Below are 14860 nucleotides of genomic sequence, written 5' to 3' on the forward strand. Positions count from 1 at the left end.
AAGCAGTCAGCAGAGCCCAATATGGGGCTCAAACCCATGAAATGCAAGATCATGACTGGAGCTGAAGTTGGACGCTTAATCGAGTGAGCCTCCACCTAAACTCCATTTTAAATCTGCCAGATGTCTTCTTAAAATTGGATGAATGGAAACTGATCATTCTCTGATGAATTATTTTTCTTATGACAAAAAGGAGTCAAGAATGTTCACGATGACCATTTTAATCACAAAGTGTCAACACACAAATTAACATAAACTTCAGATATGGAAACGTGTTTCACAAAATTCAGAAATAATTGGTATAAGTGAAACCAAAGTAAGCATGTTGGAGACTTCAACGCACTGGATGGAACTCTTCAAGAAATTCACCATAAGTTTTCTTATCTATAAAGGAAAGATCACAAAAAAATTTATTTTTAAATTACATTTAATTTTTTTAAAAATTATTTTGATGTTTATTTATTTTTGAGAGATGGGAGAGACAGAGAGAGAGAGAGAGTCAATCGGGGTGGGGCAGAGAGAGGGGGAGACACTGAATCTGAAGCAGGCTCCAAGCTCTGAGCTGTCAGCACAGAGCCCGATGTAGGGCTTGAACCCATGAACTGTGAAATCACGACCTGAGCTGAAGACAGACACTTAACCAATTAAGTCCCCAGAAGCCCTTTAAATTGTCTTAAGATTCTTATTTCCTAAAGAAAAATTAACACTTAATATTCTCATAGACAGAAACTCGTAAGAATTTTCTCATGTTCTTAGCCTCAACCACAGCTTGGCAATCCCTGAGACACTGTTTCACTGGATGAAGGGTGACTTTGGAAGACTCTGTGGTGATATCCAGGTGGCTGCCTAGAGGTACAAAGTGCTGCCAGGGGGGGTCTTGGCTGACGGGGTAAAGGAAGGAATAAACAGGGGGGAGCACAGTTCAGCTGGAGGACCAGGAGTCGAGGTGGCCAAGCTTTCCATGTCCCTGAGGTCAGTGCAGGAGGCTCTCAGCACACCTGCCACTGATCTGCTGCTCAGAGCCAGAAGGAGTCTGTAAGGAGCTAGTATAAACAGGAGGCAATGAGCCAGAGGCCTGGGACTGAGGACTGCTCTGCCCCTGGGTCTCACGGTTAGGAGTCACTATTCCCAAGATTCCAACGCTAACGTGTAACAGTTCTGCATACTCTTCATTCACTACATCCATTATTCACGGCCTTCTACTTTAGCCTTTGAATTCCTCATTGGTAAAGAAAGCTATACCTTTTTGATCCACCATGAACATCACATATGTGACTGAAGGCTATGGGAATGTTCAATAGAGTAGTAAAATCTTAGAGCTAAATAGGAGCTTAGAGACCATCATTCAGTATAATGAAATTTAAATGCTTAATATTACACTTTTATGTGAATATGTAAATACTTAAATGTCTCTTTAAAATCTATATAAGTTCAAAATTTTTCTACATTCGTTCATTCATTCACTTATGTGCACATCTGTATTATGCATATGCATGTAAAATACAAACAAGACAACAGTTACATTACAATCATATTTATAGTTGAAGAGTGGTAAGTAGACTGTGATGAGAAAACTCCTGTCTGTAGCTGGGCCAGGGCTTCTTTGAGACGAAGAGTCTCAGGGTGGAATTTGCTAGGTGGACAGGTAAAAATGGAGGAAGAGGACGATCAAGAAGGTACAGAGTGTACAAGGTGATACAGGGCAGATTTAGGACATAGCATTTCACATGGCAGGAGACGACTGACAGGAGATGAGGCAGGTTTTTGTGTAGATCAGATCAGCTGTTATTTATTGCTTACCAGTACAGGCTCTGCCCAGGAGGCTGGGGAAACAAAGATGAAGCTACAGTCCAGTGAGGGAGACAGACATGTGTATGTTATGCGGCAGATAAAAGGTAGGGGCAAGGTCTTTCTAGCAGGCAATGAGCTCAGCCTGGGGAAATAAGCCCTCCTAAAGAGTCTGGATTTTGTCCGATAGGCGTGGGTATCGGTGCGAGGCCTATTACGCACAGCCACATTCATCCAGAGACATGGTCTTCAGGAAGACTGAGGCAGAGGTGAGCTGGAGGCAGGTACAAGAGTTGAAGCAAGAGATCACAAGGGCGTGAACCGGGGTCGTGGCAGTGGGGGAGAGATGGGAGTTCAGGACTGAGAAATAGTTAGGAAGTAGGACGGTGAGACGACTTGAGGACGAATGAGAGGTCACAGAAAGACTGGAAGACACTTCCCAGACTTCTGGCTGGAGTAGCCAGGTGGACGACAGTGCCACTCACAGATGCAGAGCACAGAACAGTAGTCTGCACAGGCAGAGGGAACATAAAATCTGTCTGCTGTCTGAGGGACACAGAGGTACTTGGCTAGAAACTGGATATAGAAATTCAAGAGAATTCTAATCCATAGGCAACGATGTGAGGGTCAATAGAAAACTGAAGGTACCTGAAGCCACAGGCATGTAGGGAAAATGATACAGGGTAAGAAAGAGGTTCACTATAGGGAACTTGAGATACCTTTTTCTTTTCTTTTTTTAAATGTTTATTTATTTTTGAGAGAGAAAGGGAGACAGAGTGTGGGTGGGCAAAGGGCAGAGAGAGAGGCAAACACAAAATCCAAAGCAGGCTGCAGGCTCCAAACTGTCAGCACAGAGCCCAATGCGGGGCTTGAACCGATGAACCATGAGACAATGAAGTCGGATGCTTAACTGACTGAGCCACCCAGATGCCCCTGAAATACCTTTTTTAAAAAATAATAACTAAATAGATTAAATAAATGAAATACCTTTTTCAGGAAAGTCCGCTGGATGTGATTTTACATATGCAAACATATCAAGGTCCTTTGCAGCATACATATAGTCTTGACGTTTTAAAAGATAATATCCAATAAAGACAAAAGAAGTAACATATAGAAGCTGGCGATGTAAACCTGAAATTCAAACAATAAATTCCAAAGAAAGCAAAAATCTGTCAATATAAATATAAAATCACAGCTTTGCAGTTCAGATATATAATTTATTGTTATTGTTCTTTCTTCCACCATTCTTTTAAGAAAAAGGCTTTTCTACATGGCTCTTTTCCAAAAATACCCTTGACCCTGACATATCTTCCTAAAGAAATCTAGCAATTATGAAAGCCAACATTAAATCTACAAAAATAACATTTATTTATGCAAAACAAACTCAAGAGTTTTTAAATTTAGGTTTTATAAATTTCTTCATGGGAAAAGGTGGATTAAGTACAAAATCCTGAAGATCTAAACTAACTTGTATTCCTGGACCTGTTCAGGATGTGATGTGACAGAGATGAAGTCTTTTATAAATGCTCAGAAAGCAGCTTGGATTGTTTCCATATACCAATTTGTATTTGGATATTTACTGGTTACCAAAGCACCCAGCTACACCATCAATTCTCTTCTTACCTTCTAGTTTTGTATCAGGTGTATGATTACCTATTCAAAAACTAGATTTAAAAAATCATCCTATTATAAGGAGACTGGGGAGGATCAAATCATGTGATCTAGGGAAAGTCAAAATTTAAAGTCTGAAGGGGAGATGTAAAGGTCTGAACTTCATATACAGAAACATCTAACTGCAGGTTGGAGTTTCTAGCTATGCCCCAGAATTCTATGCCCAGCCCTCTTCTTCTTATCTCACGTATATTCCTTTGAAGAATTCTTTTATTCCTATAGTTTTACTTACTGTCCACGTTCTAGTGATCTGCAAGTATGTCTGACTCAGATACCCAAGATGAATAACAGATATATCCAAATGTTTGACAGGTATGTTCACCTGAATGCCCCCAAACGAACTTCCTTCCTTCCTATTCACCTCTTTTAAGACCATTCACCCAGCAAATCAAGTCCTGAGGAATCACAGTAATCATCCCTTTTTTTAAACCCTCTTCCCCCACATCCAGTCGCTGAGTCTTGTCAATTTTACATTGTATTTCCTTGCCTTGCTTCAGGAAGCTCAATCTCTCATTCACACTAACTGGTCTCCCTTTCATTTCATTTTTCATTCTGCACTTATTCCAGTCTGTAACATGTCACTAGAGGAATTTTAACTAAAATACAAACCTAGTTCGTCAGCCCCTTCTCCTTCAGTTATACCCAACAGGAGACCAAACTCCTAGATAACGACCTCCCAGGCCTTTCATGAGCCAACTCTTCCATCTTCATCTGACATTCCTGGATATGCACACTGTGCTCCAGCAATACTGGACTACTTTTATTTTTATGTATTTATTTTTTCAATTAATTTTTAGAGGCAGGGAGGGGCGGAGAAAGAGAATCCCAAACAAGTTCTTCACTATCAGCATAGAGCCTGATGTGGGCTCTAACTCCCCAACCATGAGATTGTGACCTGAGCAGAAATCAAGAGTCAGACGCTTAACTGACTGAGCCACCCAGGTGCCCCATTATACTGAACTACTTTTCTTTTTAATTTTATTTATTTTTGAGAAAGAGAGAGAGAGAGAGAGAGAGAGACAGAGTACAAGCAGAGAGAGAGGGAGACACAGAATCCAAAGCAGGCTCCAGGCTCTGAGCTATCAGTACAGAGTCCAAAGCAGGGCTTGAACCCATGAACTGTGAGAACATGACCTGAGCTGAAGTAGAATGCTCAACGGACTAAGCTACTCAGGTGCCCCAATACTGAATAACTTTTAATTCTTCATAACACCCACTGGTTATTTCTCTGCTCAGACACTCTCTGCCCCCATCCTTCAAGATTCAATTCAGACATCACTTCCGCTAAGAAGTCATCCCAGAACTTTCTTTAACAGGGTTAAAACAGGGTGAAGTCTTCTCTACTAATATGTAAGCTGATATATAAATTATTTCCATCTACTACCATGCAAAGCCTGGATAAATAGTCTTGGGAAAGTCAATTTACTACCTCTAAAACAAAGATGATACCTATCCTATCATTCTTGTGGCAGTATTATATAAACCAAAAGAAAATGTGTGTAAAAATATTTTGGAAAAATGTGTGAAACAATAAAAATGCAAAACACTACTACGACCTGGGATTGAACAGGGTTCAGGCTCTTTTGCATTCTCCCCACACCAAACAGCCATCACTCCCCCTAGTGGACCACCTGCAGTACAGCAAAGCAAAGCGTGCCGGGGGTCTGTGCGCCCCTGGACAACAGACATAAAGACCTAGACGATCCACGCTCGCGCACATCCCTCATAGAAAAAGATTCCCGGAATGTTTCAAATGGTGATGTTAGTATCCCAGCCCTTAAGGGCATGGTTTGGCCCCTCCCAAGTCCCCCTTTCCCTAACCTCTTCTCTTCCTCTCAGTGCTGGCCTCCTTCTCAACACAAGCGCAGCCCCTCCACGATCATTTTCTCTCTATTAAGTGAATCTAAACTTGGAAGCCATGATGCTCTTTGCAGAACACCAGTAACTACTGATACATTAAATTAGAAATCAATAAATATATTGGCTACATTTAGATACCAAATTACTATAAATTTAGGGCAGGTAAGTGGTAACTACCATCAGTGGTTTAGAACTTGAGATGGGAGAAAAGTTTAAGACAAAATTCTATTTAATAGTTTTCTTCTAACTTGAAAAAGATCTACAGGATATGATTTCATTTAAAGAATATTCTAACACTACCCACAGAATGCCAGATACTTTCCAGGGCTGTAGTTTAAAAACCCACTGTATCTTTCTCCTTCTCCACTCCTCTGTCACACCTGTTACCCAACATGCATAAACTTACACCATTTGGCCTTTTAAATGGTTATGCTTGTCTGATTTGTGAGTCTTTGGAGGGGAGGGACTATGTTTTAGACTTCCTTGTAGTCTACCTATATTTATTTATTCAATAAATACTTATTGAATACTACTATATGACAGTCATTAAACTAGACAAACACAATGTGCTTCAGTAAATGCTGCTGAGAACCATTTCAATAAAGTTCTCAAGACCTAGGAAACCCGGGAAACTCAGGAACTCTGACCCCTAGCCCCTAGATTAAGGGCTTTATACACCATCTCATCTAGTTCTCACAGCCAAACACAGGTAGATATTATCTCTATTTCATATGTAAGGACACTAAAGCTCACAGAGATAAGTAACTTCCCCAGAATGGAATGGCTAGTAGGATGGAGGTGGCGGCAAACCCCAGATCATGTGCTCTTGACCACTATGCTCTTCCTCTGGAACAGTATCTCTCCAATCTGTACTTCCTTTGTGCTCCCAAAGTGCCCTCTGCTCACCTACTTCTATGAAAACATATTAGCTGTCATGCCTAGACCCATAATGGACTGTTCACTTGTCTCTCTGGCTCGACTAGGAGCTCTTCAAGGGCAGGGATGGTATTCCTCACACCATATGCCCCGTATGTCTTCCTGGCACAGAAAGACATAAGTAAATGCTGAACAAATATATGGTAAACTGTTTGCATAAGAACAGCTAAGGAATAGAAACTTTGTCTAGCACCTTCTGTGAGCCAGGCATTTTATCTATAAATCTCACTTAGTTTTCACAAAAAATATGCAAAGATTAATTACTCTCATTTTATAGTTGAAGAAACTTTGCCTCTGAATGGCCCGACCAAGTGACTTGTCCAAGCTAACACAGATAGGAAAGAGTGGAGCAAGGACACTGAGTTTCAAAATGCAGCTCTGATAGGCAGATGTGCAGTGGGGATGAAAAGGGAGTAAACCTCATCTCCCCAGAGGCAGAAATAGACAAAGACCACTCCTTTTTGTGGAGGAGGGTCAGGTCTAAGGGAGATGGGATCTCAATACTATCTGAGCACCGGAAATGCTAAGATTTGGTGAGCTGAAAGCTGGCCTTCAGGCACGACAGACAGCTGGAGGTGGCAAAAAGGGGAACAAGTGAGGTGATTCCTGGTTTTCTGAACCACTCACTGTATTAGCTTTCTCCTTAACTGATCTCCTTGGCTCCAATCAGTGCTCTGCACTGAAAAAGTAAACCTTCCTTTTAAAACACAAGGTCTAGTGCCCCTGGGAAGCTCAGCTGGATAAGCATCGGACTCTTGATTTTGGCTCAGGTCATGTTCTCCAGGGTTCCTGATTTCGAGCCCCACGTTGAGGCTCTATGCTGACTGCCAGGGACCTGCTTGGGATTCTCTACCCTGCCCCGCCCCTCCTCCACTCATGTACACTTTCTCTCTCTCTCTAATAAATATTTAAAAGAAAAACAAAACAAAATACAAGGCCTGGGGGACCTGGCTGGCTCAGTTCATAGAGCATTCTGACTCTTGATGTCACAGTCATGAGTTCAAGCCCCACGCTGGCCATGGACCCTACTTAAAAACAAAACACAAGGCCTGCTTACTGCTTCTCTCCGCTCCCCATCCCCTAACAGCTCTCAAAAGATAAAAAGGTTCCTGTCTTCAACTGTAAAATGAGAGTAATTAATCTCTGCCATGATCTACCTAAATCTCCTATCCTTCTTACCCTTATTATCCAACTCTATACACTCAATCATCAAATTTTTCCCCATTCAGAGGCCCTTACCTCCATTTACTTCCACTAGCTTCTCATAGGCCTGAAAGACTCCTAGAATTTGATAAATCAAAGCTAAGTTCAAAGACATCTCTTCCAAAGCTTCCCTCCTCTTTCCCTTTGGAAATCCACTGCCCTTAGCACAGCTACCTTGTCAGCCATTATCTGACCGGAGACCACTGACACGCTACTAGAAAATACAGCCCATTGGTTTATCCTCTCCTACTCAAGGGGGTCCCTAGACCAGCAGCATCAGCAGTATCTGGGAGTTTGTTAACATGAGGCTTCTCCCCAGACCTGATAAATCAGAATCCACATTTTAAACGATCCCCGAGTTATTAGTATGTACAATTAGTTTGAGAAGCACTAGTTTCGAATATAGACTTCAGGCCTAAAAACAGGCTACTCAGGGACCCCTGGGTGGCTAAGTCAGTTAAGTGTCCGACTTTAGCTAAGGTCATGATCTTCCGGTTTGTGGGTTCGAGCCCGCAGGGAGCTCTGTGCTGACACCTCGGAGCCTGTTTCAGATTCTCTCTCAAAAATAAACAAACATTAAAAAAAAATGAAAACAAGACTACTTAACAACCATATTACCTTGGGCAAGCTGCGTTAATTCCCCCTAAAGCTCTATTTCCTCATTACGGATAATACCTTTCTATAAAGTATTTTGAGAATTTAACGCACGTAGTGTCAGTAGAGCATGGCACAAAGTGTACGCTCGTTCTCGCACACACCAAAGCGCGAACTGAGCCAGGACCTGGCAGTCCAGTCCTAGGTTCTCCACAAACTCACTGTGGGGCCTTGGGTTTCACTGTCCTCAGTTCTTAAATTCAAATAGCACTTTGGCCCTATCGGGTTCTGGAGCTCACGGGACACGAATGCCCCAGGGAGGCGAGGCGGGGCCTGTTAGGTGAACAGGCCCGGAAAAGCGAAAGCACCTTGAGCGGCTTATGGGGGGAACCAGCCCACAGCCCTGCGACCCCCTCTCCTCCCAGCCGATCTCGCCCGCGCAGCCCTCACCGGCAGTCATCACCGGCCTCCGCCGGATCGCGTTATCAATCAGGCCGGAGCAGTAGCCCAAGAAACCCATGTAGACGAGCCGCGGGTCGGTCAGCTTGGGCGGGGGGAGGCTCCGGGCCTCATCCGGCAGGAACTGTAAGGGCACTCGGCCCGGCCGTCCGCTCATCATGGTGATGCCGTTCCCAGTGGAGGCCTAGCCTCGGACCGCCAATTACAAAGAAAACCACCAGGACCACCGCCTCGGCCCAAGCCGCGAGCTTTCTCCTCCGTGAACCCGGCTGAAGGGCATGGCGCAGGGCGGTACGGCGCCCAAACGCTTCCCCGTACGCGCTGCTGCAGAGACCCCGCACAGAAGTTCCGGGTTTCTAAATGGTCCGCGCGGCTTGCGCTCTCGCCGGCGCTAATTCTGGCTGGTGGGGTTTCCCGGACTTGGCCCTGCGGGGTCTAGGGTACATCAAAGGAGCAGAACGGGAAGACTGGTAGATACTGCTTTTTCTCGCTCACCCCCCCCCCCGAATTGCCTCTCTCTCCCCCGCCCCTGAATACCCCATTCAGGCCGAATTTATGTTTGTATCCAACACCCACAAGTAGGCTTGATAGAGCGTTCTAAGAAACCTAATTAATCAAAATCTCATGAAAGTTAGCTTCATTTGCTGGATTTTCCGTTGTTCACAGGCACATCTTCCAAAGCCTAAAATTAAGGTCCAGCCAGCAACAAAGAATTCAGAGAACACCAGGATTGGATCATTTAGCCAAACTATTGAAATTCAGCTTGGGTGGCAGCACCCTAAAAATTTTCACCTCTGAGTCTTTAGGTCCATGCACGTGGCTGAAGGAAGAGGTGTTCCCTACAGGTATGAGGAAAGAAAGAAGGGATTTATAACATTATGCCAAGCACTCATCGAGTCTTTGCTTCCCTACCTCCAGTAATGAGGAGCTTCTACCTTTGAACAGCTCTCTTTCGAAAACCTTTCCGGATTTGAGTGACAATGTCTTCTTTTCGTCTTCATTCATTAGTGAGATCAACATTTTACCTAGATAAAGGCTAATTAAACCAGAGGTTAATGCAAAGGTATATGTATCAAACGTATTGAGCTCCAAAGTGCAAGAATTAAATATCAGTTAGGAATGATTAAATAGGGGCGCCTGGGTGGCTCAGTCGGTTGAGCGTCCCACTTGGGCTTGGGTCATGATCTCATGGTTTGTGGGTTCGGACCCCAGTCGGGCTCTGTGCTGACAGCTAGCTCAGAGCCTGGAGCCTGTTTCATATTCTGTATCTCCCTCTCTCTCTCTGACCCTCCCCTGTTCTCTCTCTCTCAGAAATAAACAAAACATTTTTTAAAAAGTGATTAAATAGGGACACCTGGGTGGCTCAGTTGGTTAAGCGTCTGATTTTGGCTCAGGTCATGATCTCATGGTTTTGTGAGTTGGAGCCCTACATTGGGCTCTGCGCTGACAGCTCAGAGCCTGGAGCCTGCTTCGGATTCTCTGTCTCCCTCTATCTCTGCCCCTCCCACACTCATACTGTCTCTCTCTCTCTCTCTCTCTCAAAAATAAACATTTAAAGAAAAATAATGATTAAATAAAGAGTGGACGTTTTGTGACTATAAAAAGCACTCCCAGATCTATAATATTTCAAGTTAGGATTTCCTTAGGTATCGTATGTATATTGGGAGTTTCCTGCAAGGCAGCAAATGTTTCAAAGTTTCACGCTCTTTGATCCAGTAATTACATCGCTGTAAATCAGTCTTACGGAAATAGAATAAAGCTATTTTACAATTAAAAAAAAAACCAAAACACCGTATTTATTTTTAAAACTACATCAAAAGAAATAAAACCACTAAAAATTTCCCATAGTAAGATTATGTAAATTTCAAATACTAGATGAACTCTTAGGCAAACACTTAAAAATATTTAAATGATATTTACACATTCTTCTTCCCCACATTCTTCTGAGTCCAATTTGGAACATGAGCAAATACCTGTATTTTACCACCCAGAATTAACAACCATTAATATTTTATCATATTTATTTTTAACTTTTTTTTTAAAGGAAGTGAAACACTATAAATAAAGCTGAAGTCCCTTCTCTCTTCTTCCCCAGAGAACCACTATCATGAGTTTAGTGTCTATATGTCCAATTCACTTTTTATATTTTTACATATATTTAGTACTGTGTTATGTGTGTTTCTTATTTTTTTTACCCAAATAGTATAATTTATTGTTCCTCTTTTCTCTCACTTTTATCATTCCCTGTAATGATTCATTTTTTTTAAAGTTTACTAATTTATTTTGAGAGAGAGAGTGAGAGTGCACAGGCAAGTGGGGCAGGGGCAGAGAGAGAAAGGGAGAGAATCCCAAGCTATCAGCACATAGCCTGACATGGGGCTTGCTCTCACTGACCAGAAGAACATGGTCAAAATCAAGAGTGGAACGCTTAACCAACTGAGCTACTCAGGCACCCCGATTCATTCCTTTTGGCTACTGTATAATATTCCATCATATAAATGTGTCACATTTAATTTATCCATTACCCTTTTGATGAATATTTAGATTGCTTTCAATTCCTTGAATGTCTATACTCTAAGCCTATACTCTAGTGTCCTGAGAAACTTGAATACAATTACTAGAACTAGGAGATGTACAATAATATATGCAGGAGTAGGGGCACCTGAGTGGCTCAGTCAGTTAAGTATCTGACTTTGGCTCAGGTCATGATCTCATGGTTCATGGGTTCAAGCCCTGCATCAGGGCAGCTCAGAGCCTAGAGCCTAGAGCCTGGTTCAGATTCTGTTTCTCCTTCTTTCTCTGCCCCTCCCCCACTCACATTCTCTCTCTGTCTCTCAAAAATGAATAAACATTACAATATTTTAAAAAAAGGAATATTGACAGGAGTAATAGCCATTTATAATACTCCCAAACTGGAAACATCCTAAATGTCTGTTAGGAAAATAATAGAAGGGGCTCCTGGGTGGCTCAGTTGGTTAAGCATCCAACTTCAGCTCAGGTCATGATCACACGATTTGTGAGTTTGAACCCTGCATCAGGCTCTCAACTCTCAGCACAGAGATCACTTCAGAACCTCTGTCCCCCTCTGTCTGCCCCTCCCCTGCTTATACTCTCTCTTACAAATAAAAACACTAAACAAACAAACAAAAAAAGAAAGGAGAGAACAGAAGGGGCACTTGGGTGGTTCAGTCGGTTAGGTGACTGACTCTTCATTTTGGCTCAGATCATGATCCCAGGGTTGTGGGAACGAGCCCCAGATAGGGCTCCATGTTGAGCTTGGGGCCTTCTTGGGATTCTCTTTCTCCCTCTTTTTCTGCTCCTCTTACCCCCCAAATAAATAAACATTTTTTAAAAAAGAAATCTTTATTCTGTGATCATAAAGATATGACCCTATTTTTTCCCCAAGTTTTAATTTTTCATGTGTAAGTCTTTAATCCATTTGGATTTTCTTTTCGTGTTGAGTGTGTGGAATGTTACACATGAGAACTGGCCCAATACTATTTCTTAAATAGTTCATCATGTTCCCCCACCAATAATCGACTCCAATTCTATTATACATCATGCTATCAGAAATGCTAGAGTCTATTTATTTTTTAAAATTAAAAATCTCCAGCTTCATGATATTATTGTGCTGTAACATATAAATTAAAGGTATAAAATGTGATGATTTGATACATGTGTATATTGTGAAATGGTTACCACAAAACGGTTGGTTAGCAATGATAGTCTATTTCTGAACTCTATTTTGTTCTTCAAATTTCTTTGCCAATTACTGTACCTATGTCACATTATAGCTACAACTTTGTCTATTTTTACTTTTATATTTTAATTTTAGTTAACATACAGTGCAATATTGATTTCAGTGATTCATCACTTACATACAAAACCCAGTGCTCATCACAAATGTCCTCCTTAGTACCCATCACCCATGTAGCCCATGTCCCACCCATTTCACTGCATCAACCCAAGTTTGTTCTCTATCATTAAGAGTCTCTTGTGGTTTGTTTCCTTCTCTTCTCTTCCCCTACCCCATATGTTCATCTGTTTTGTTTCTTAAATTCCACATATGGGTGAAATCATATGGTATTTGTCTTTCTCTGATTGACTTATTTCATTTCACGTAATACATTGTAGCTCCATCCACATTCTTGCAAATGGCAAGATTTCTTTATTTTTGATGGCTGAGTAATATTCCATTGCATATATATACCAGATTGTCTTTACCCATTTATCAGTCGATGGGCATTGGGTTCTTGACATAGTTTGGTTATTGTTGATAATGCTGCTATAAACATCGGGGTGCATGTGCCCCTTTGAATCTATATTGATGTATCCTTTGGGTTAATATCCGATAGTGCAATTGCTGGATCATTAATAATGACAACTTTGTAATATTCTTTTATTTCTGGTAGGGCATGTCACCCACATTTTTTTTTTCAAAAGCTAGCTCCCATTAAATGTTCGTGGTTATTACTATTTGTACACCTCTATTCTTCCTCATTAAAAACAAATCACCTTGTCAAAATCTCACTGGGGGTACTGATTGGAACTGTAATGAACTTATAAACTAATGTAAGGAGAATTGACATATTTATAACGCTGAGCCTTCTCATGCATGGACATTGTATATATTTCTCCATTTATTCAAATTTTCTTTTTATATCCCTCATGAAAACATTATAATTTTCTCCATAAAACTATTATACATTTTTATTAGTTTGTCTCTAGGTATGTATAGTTTCTGTTGCCATTGGGAATGATAGCTTATATTTGATTTCCTTTTCTAAATGTTGATTAAGATATCGCTCTTATGTCCAGCATTTTGCTAAACTCTTACTAGTTCTAATAGTTTTCTACTTGATTCTGTTGGTTTCCTCACATCCTTGGTAACCCCTGCCTGTTGCCATTGCCAGCTTCGATTTTGCCAACCTATTGGTAGAAATATTATTTCATTATTGTTTTGTCATTCCTTGGTTATTGGTAAAGTTGGATCTCTTTTCATATTTATTGAAAATGAATATTTTGACCATTCAAAATATTGACCATTCCAGTTTCCTCTTCTGTGAATTAGTTGATTGTTTGTCTTTTAGTCATTTTTCTTTCAGATCATCTTTTTTACTGGCTGATTTGTAGCAATTCTACAGATACTCACAACACTGATGAAATTTACATTTTTATGTAGTCAGAATTATCCATTTCCCCCCTTTTTGATTGTGCTTTGTGTGTCTCATCTAAGAAATCTTGTTCACCGATGACAATGTTCTTCTGTTCTCACCTTCAATTAAATTACCCTAATGAGAATACCGATGTCCTCCATATTACCACACTCATTGATAATAATTTTACTCAACATCTCAGCAGCATTAGACACAGTTTCTCTCCATCCTTTCAATTAGCACTCTCTTCCTTTAGATTCCAGAACACCAGATACTCCTAATTTTTCTTTTGCTTCACTGGTTTCATTTTATCAGTTTCTGTTGATATCGCCTCTATTTCTTTTCAGCTTGCAAATGTTAGATTTCCTCAAGACTCATCCTGGGTCTTCTTCTCTTTACTATCTCTTCTCTTTCCTTAGGTGACATATCTACTTCCTTAGCCTTAATTATCATGTATATACTGATGACTCCAGTCATACCTACACATTCTGTATGTATTATCTCCACATAGATATTATATATCTGTAAGTCCATGTAAAAGAGTTTCAGATTATATTAATTTTCAATTTTACTAGATACCACCAAATTCCTCTATAAAAAGACTGATCTAATTTCCATTTCCATTCACAATATATGTGAAAGTAGCAATGTTTTCTATTGTGACACTTTAATTTTTGCCAATCTGATGATGGAAAATGGGAGCTCAATGATGTTTTAACTTGCATTTCCCTATTATCCAGTGAAAATAGTTATTTTCCATTTGGATTTCCTTCTGTTTGGTTGCTTGTTCATATACTTTATTTTCTTTAGAGTTTTTTTTTTTTAAGATTTTATTTTTAAGTAATCTCTTCATCCAACATGGGGCTTGAACCCACAACCCTGAGATCAAGATCCACAGTCTGCACCAACTGAGCCAGCCAGGTGCCCATAGAGTTGTCTTTTTTTTTTTTTTTTTTTTTTTTTTTTTTTTTTGGGGTGAGAGTGGGGGTGATTGAGGGTGAGTGAGAGGGAATGTGGGGGAGGGGGGNGGGCAGAGGGAGAGAGAATCTCAAGCAGGTTCCATGCTGTCAGTGTAGAGCCTGATGTAGGGCTTGATCTCACAAACCATGAGACCATGACCTGAGCTGAAATGAAGAGTGGGACGTTTAACAGACTGAGTCACCCAGGTGTTCTCTAGAACTGTCTTTTTAAAAATG

At 41.0% G+C, this 14860-nt stretch overlaps 1 protein-coding gene and 1 long non-coding RNA gene across 2 annotated transcripts; both read right to left on the minus strand.

Moving 5' to 3' along the window:
- Positions 1-200: 200 nt before the first annotated feature.
- NDUFC2 (NADH:ubiquinone oxidoreductase subunit C2) lies at positions 201-8819 on the minus strand. The gene is made up of 3 exons (XM_039228678.1): positions 8500-8819; positions 2773-2916; positions 201-381 (listed from the first exon to the last, which is right to left on the minus strand). The coding sequence occupies exons 1-3, from the start codon at positions 8666-8668 to the stop codon at positions 332-334; spliced, it is 363 nt and encodes a 120-aa protein (XP_039084609.1). The 5' UTR covers positions 8669-8819; the 3' UTR covers positions 201-331.
- A 419-nt stretch (positions 8820-9238) lies between these two features.
- Positions 9239-9522, minus strand: LOC120229575. Its single transcript, XR_005527780.1, has 2 exons — positions 9444-9522; positions 9239-9347 (listed from the first exon to the last, which is right to left on the minus strand). It is a non-coding gene; the product is annotated as an uncharacterized LOC120229575 (long non-coding RNA).
- Positions 9523-14860: the final 5338 nt, after the last annotated feature.

This window comes from Hyaena hyaena, unplaced genomic scaffold, assembly GCF_003009895.1.
Source record: "Hyaena hyaena isolate Hyena2069 unplaced genomic scaffold, ASM300989v1 scaffold_34, whole genome shotgun sequence".
Lineage (NCBI taxonomy): Eukaryota > Metazoa > Chordata > Mammalia > Carnivora > Hyaenidae > Hyaena > Hyaena hyaena.

What these genes read in the sequence shown, in the direction of transcription:
- NDUFC2 (XM_039228678.1), bottom strand. Translation starts at nt 8,668, where the DNA reads ATGATGAGCGGACGGCCGGGCCGAGTGCCCTTACAGTTCCTGCCGGAT. An exon ending in GAGGCCGGTGATGACTGCCG is followed by an intron (nt 2,917 to 8,499) that starts GTGAGGGCTGCG and finishes TTTGAATTTCAG; the next exon opens with GTTTACATCGCCAGCTTCTA. An exon ending in AGCGGACTTTCCTGAAAAAG is followed by an intron (nt 382 to 2,772) that starts GTATTTCATTTA and finishes TTTCCTTTATAG; the next exon opens with ATAAGAAAACTTATGGTGAA.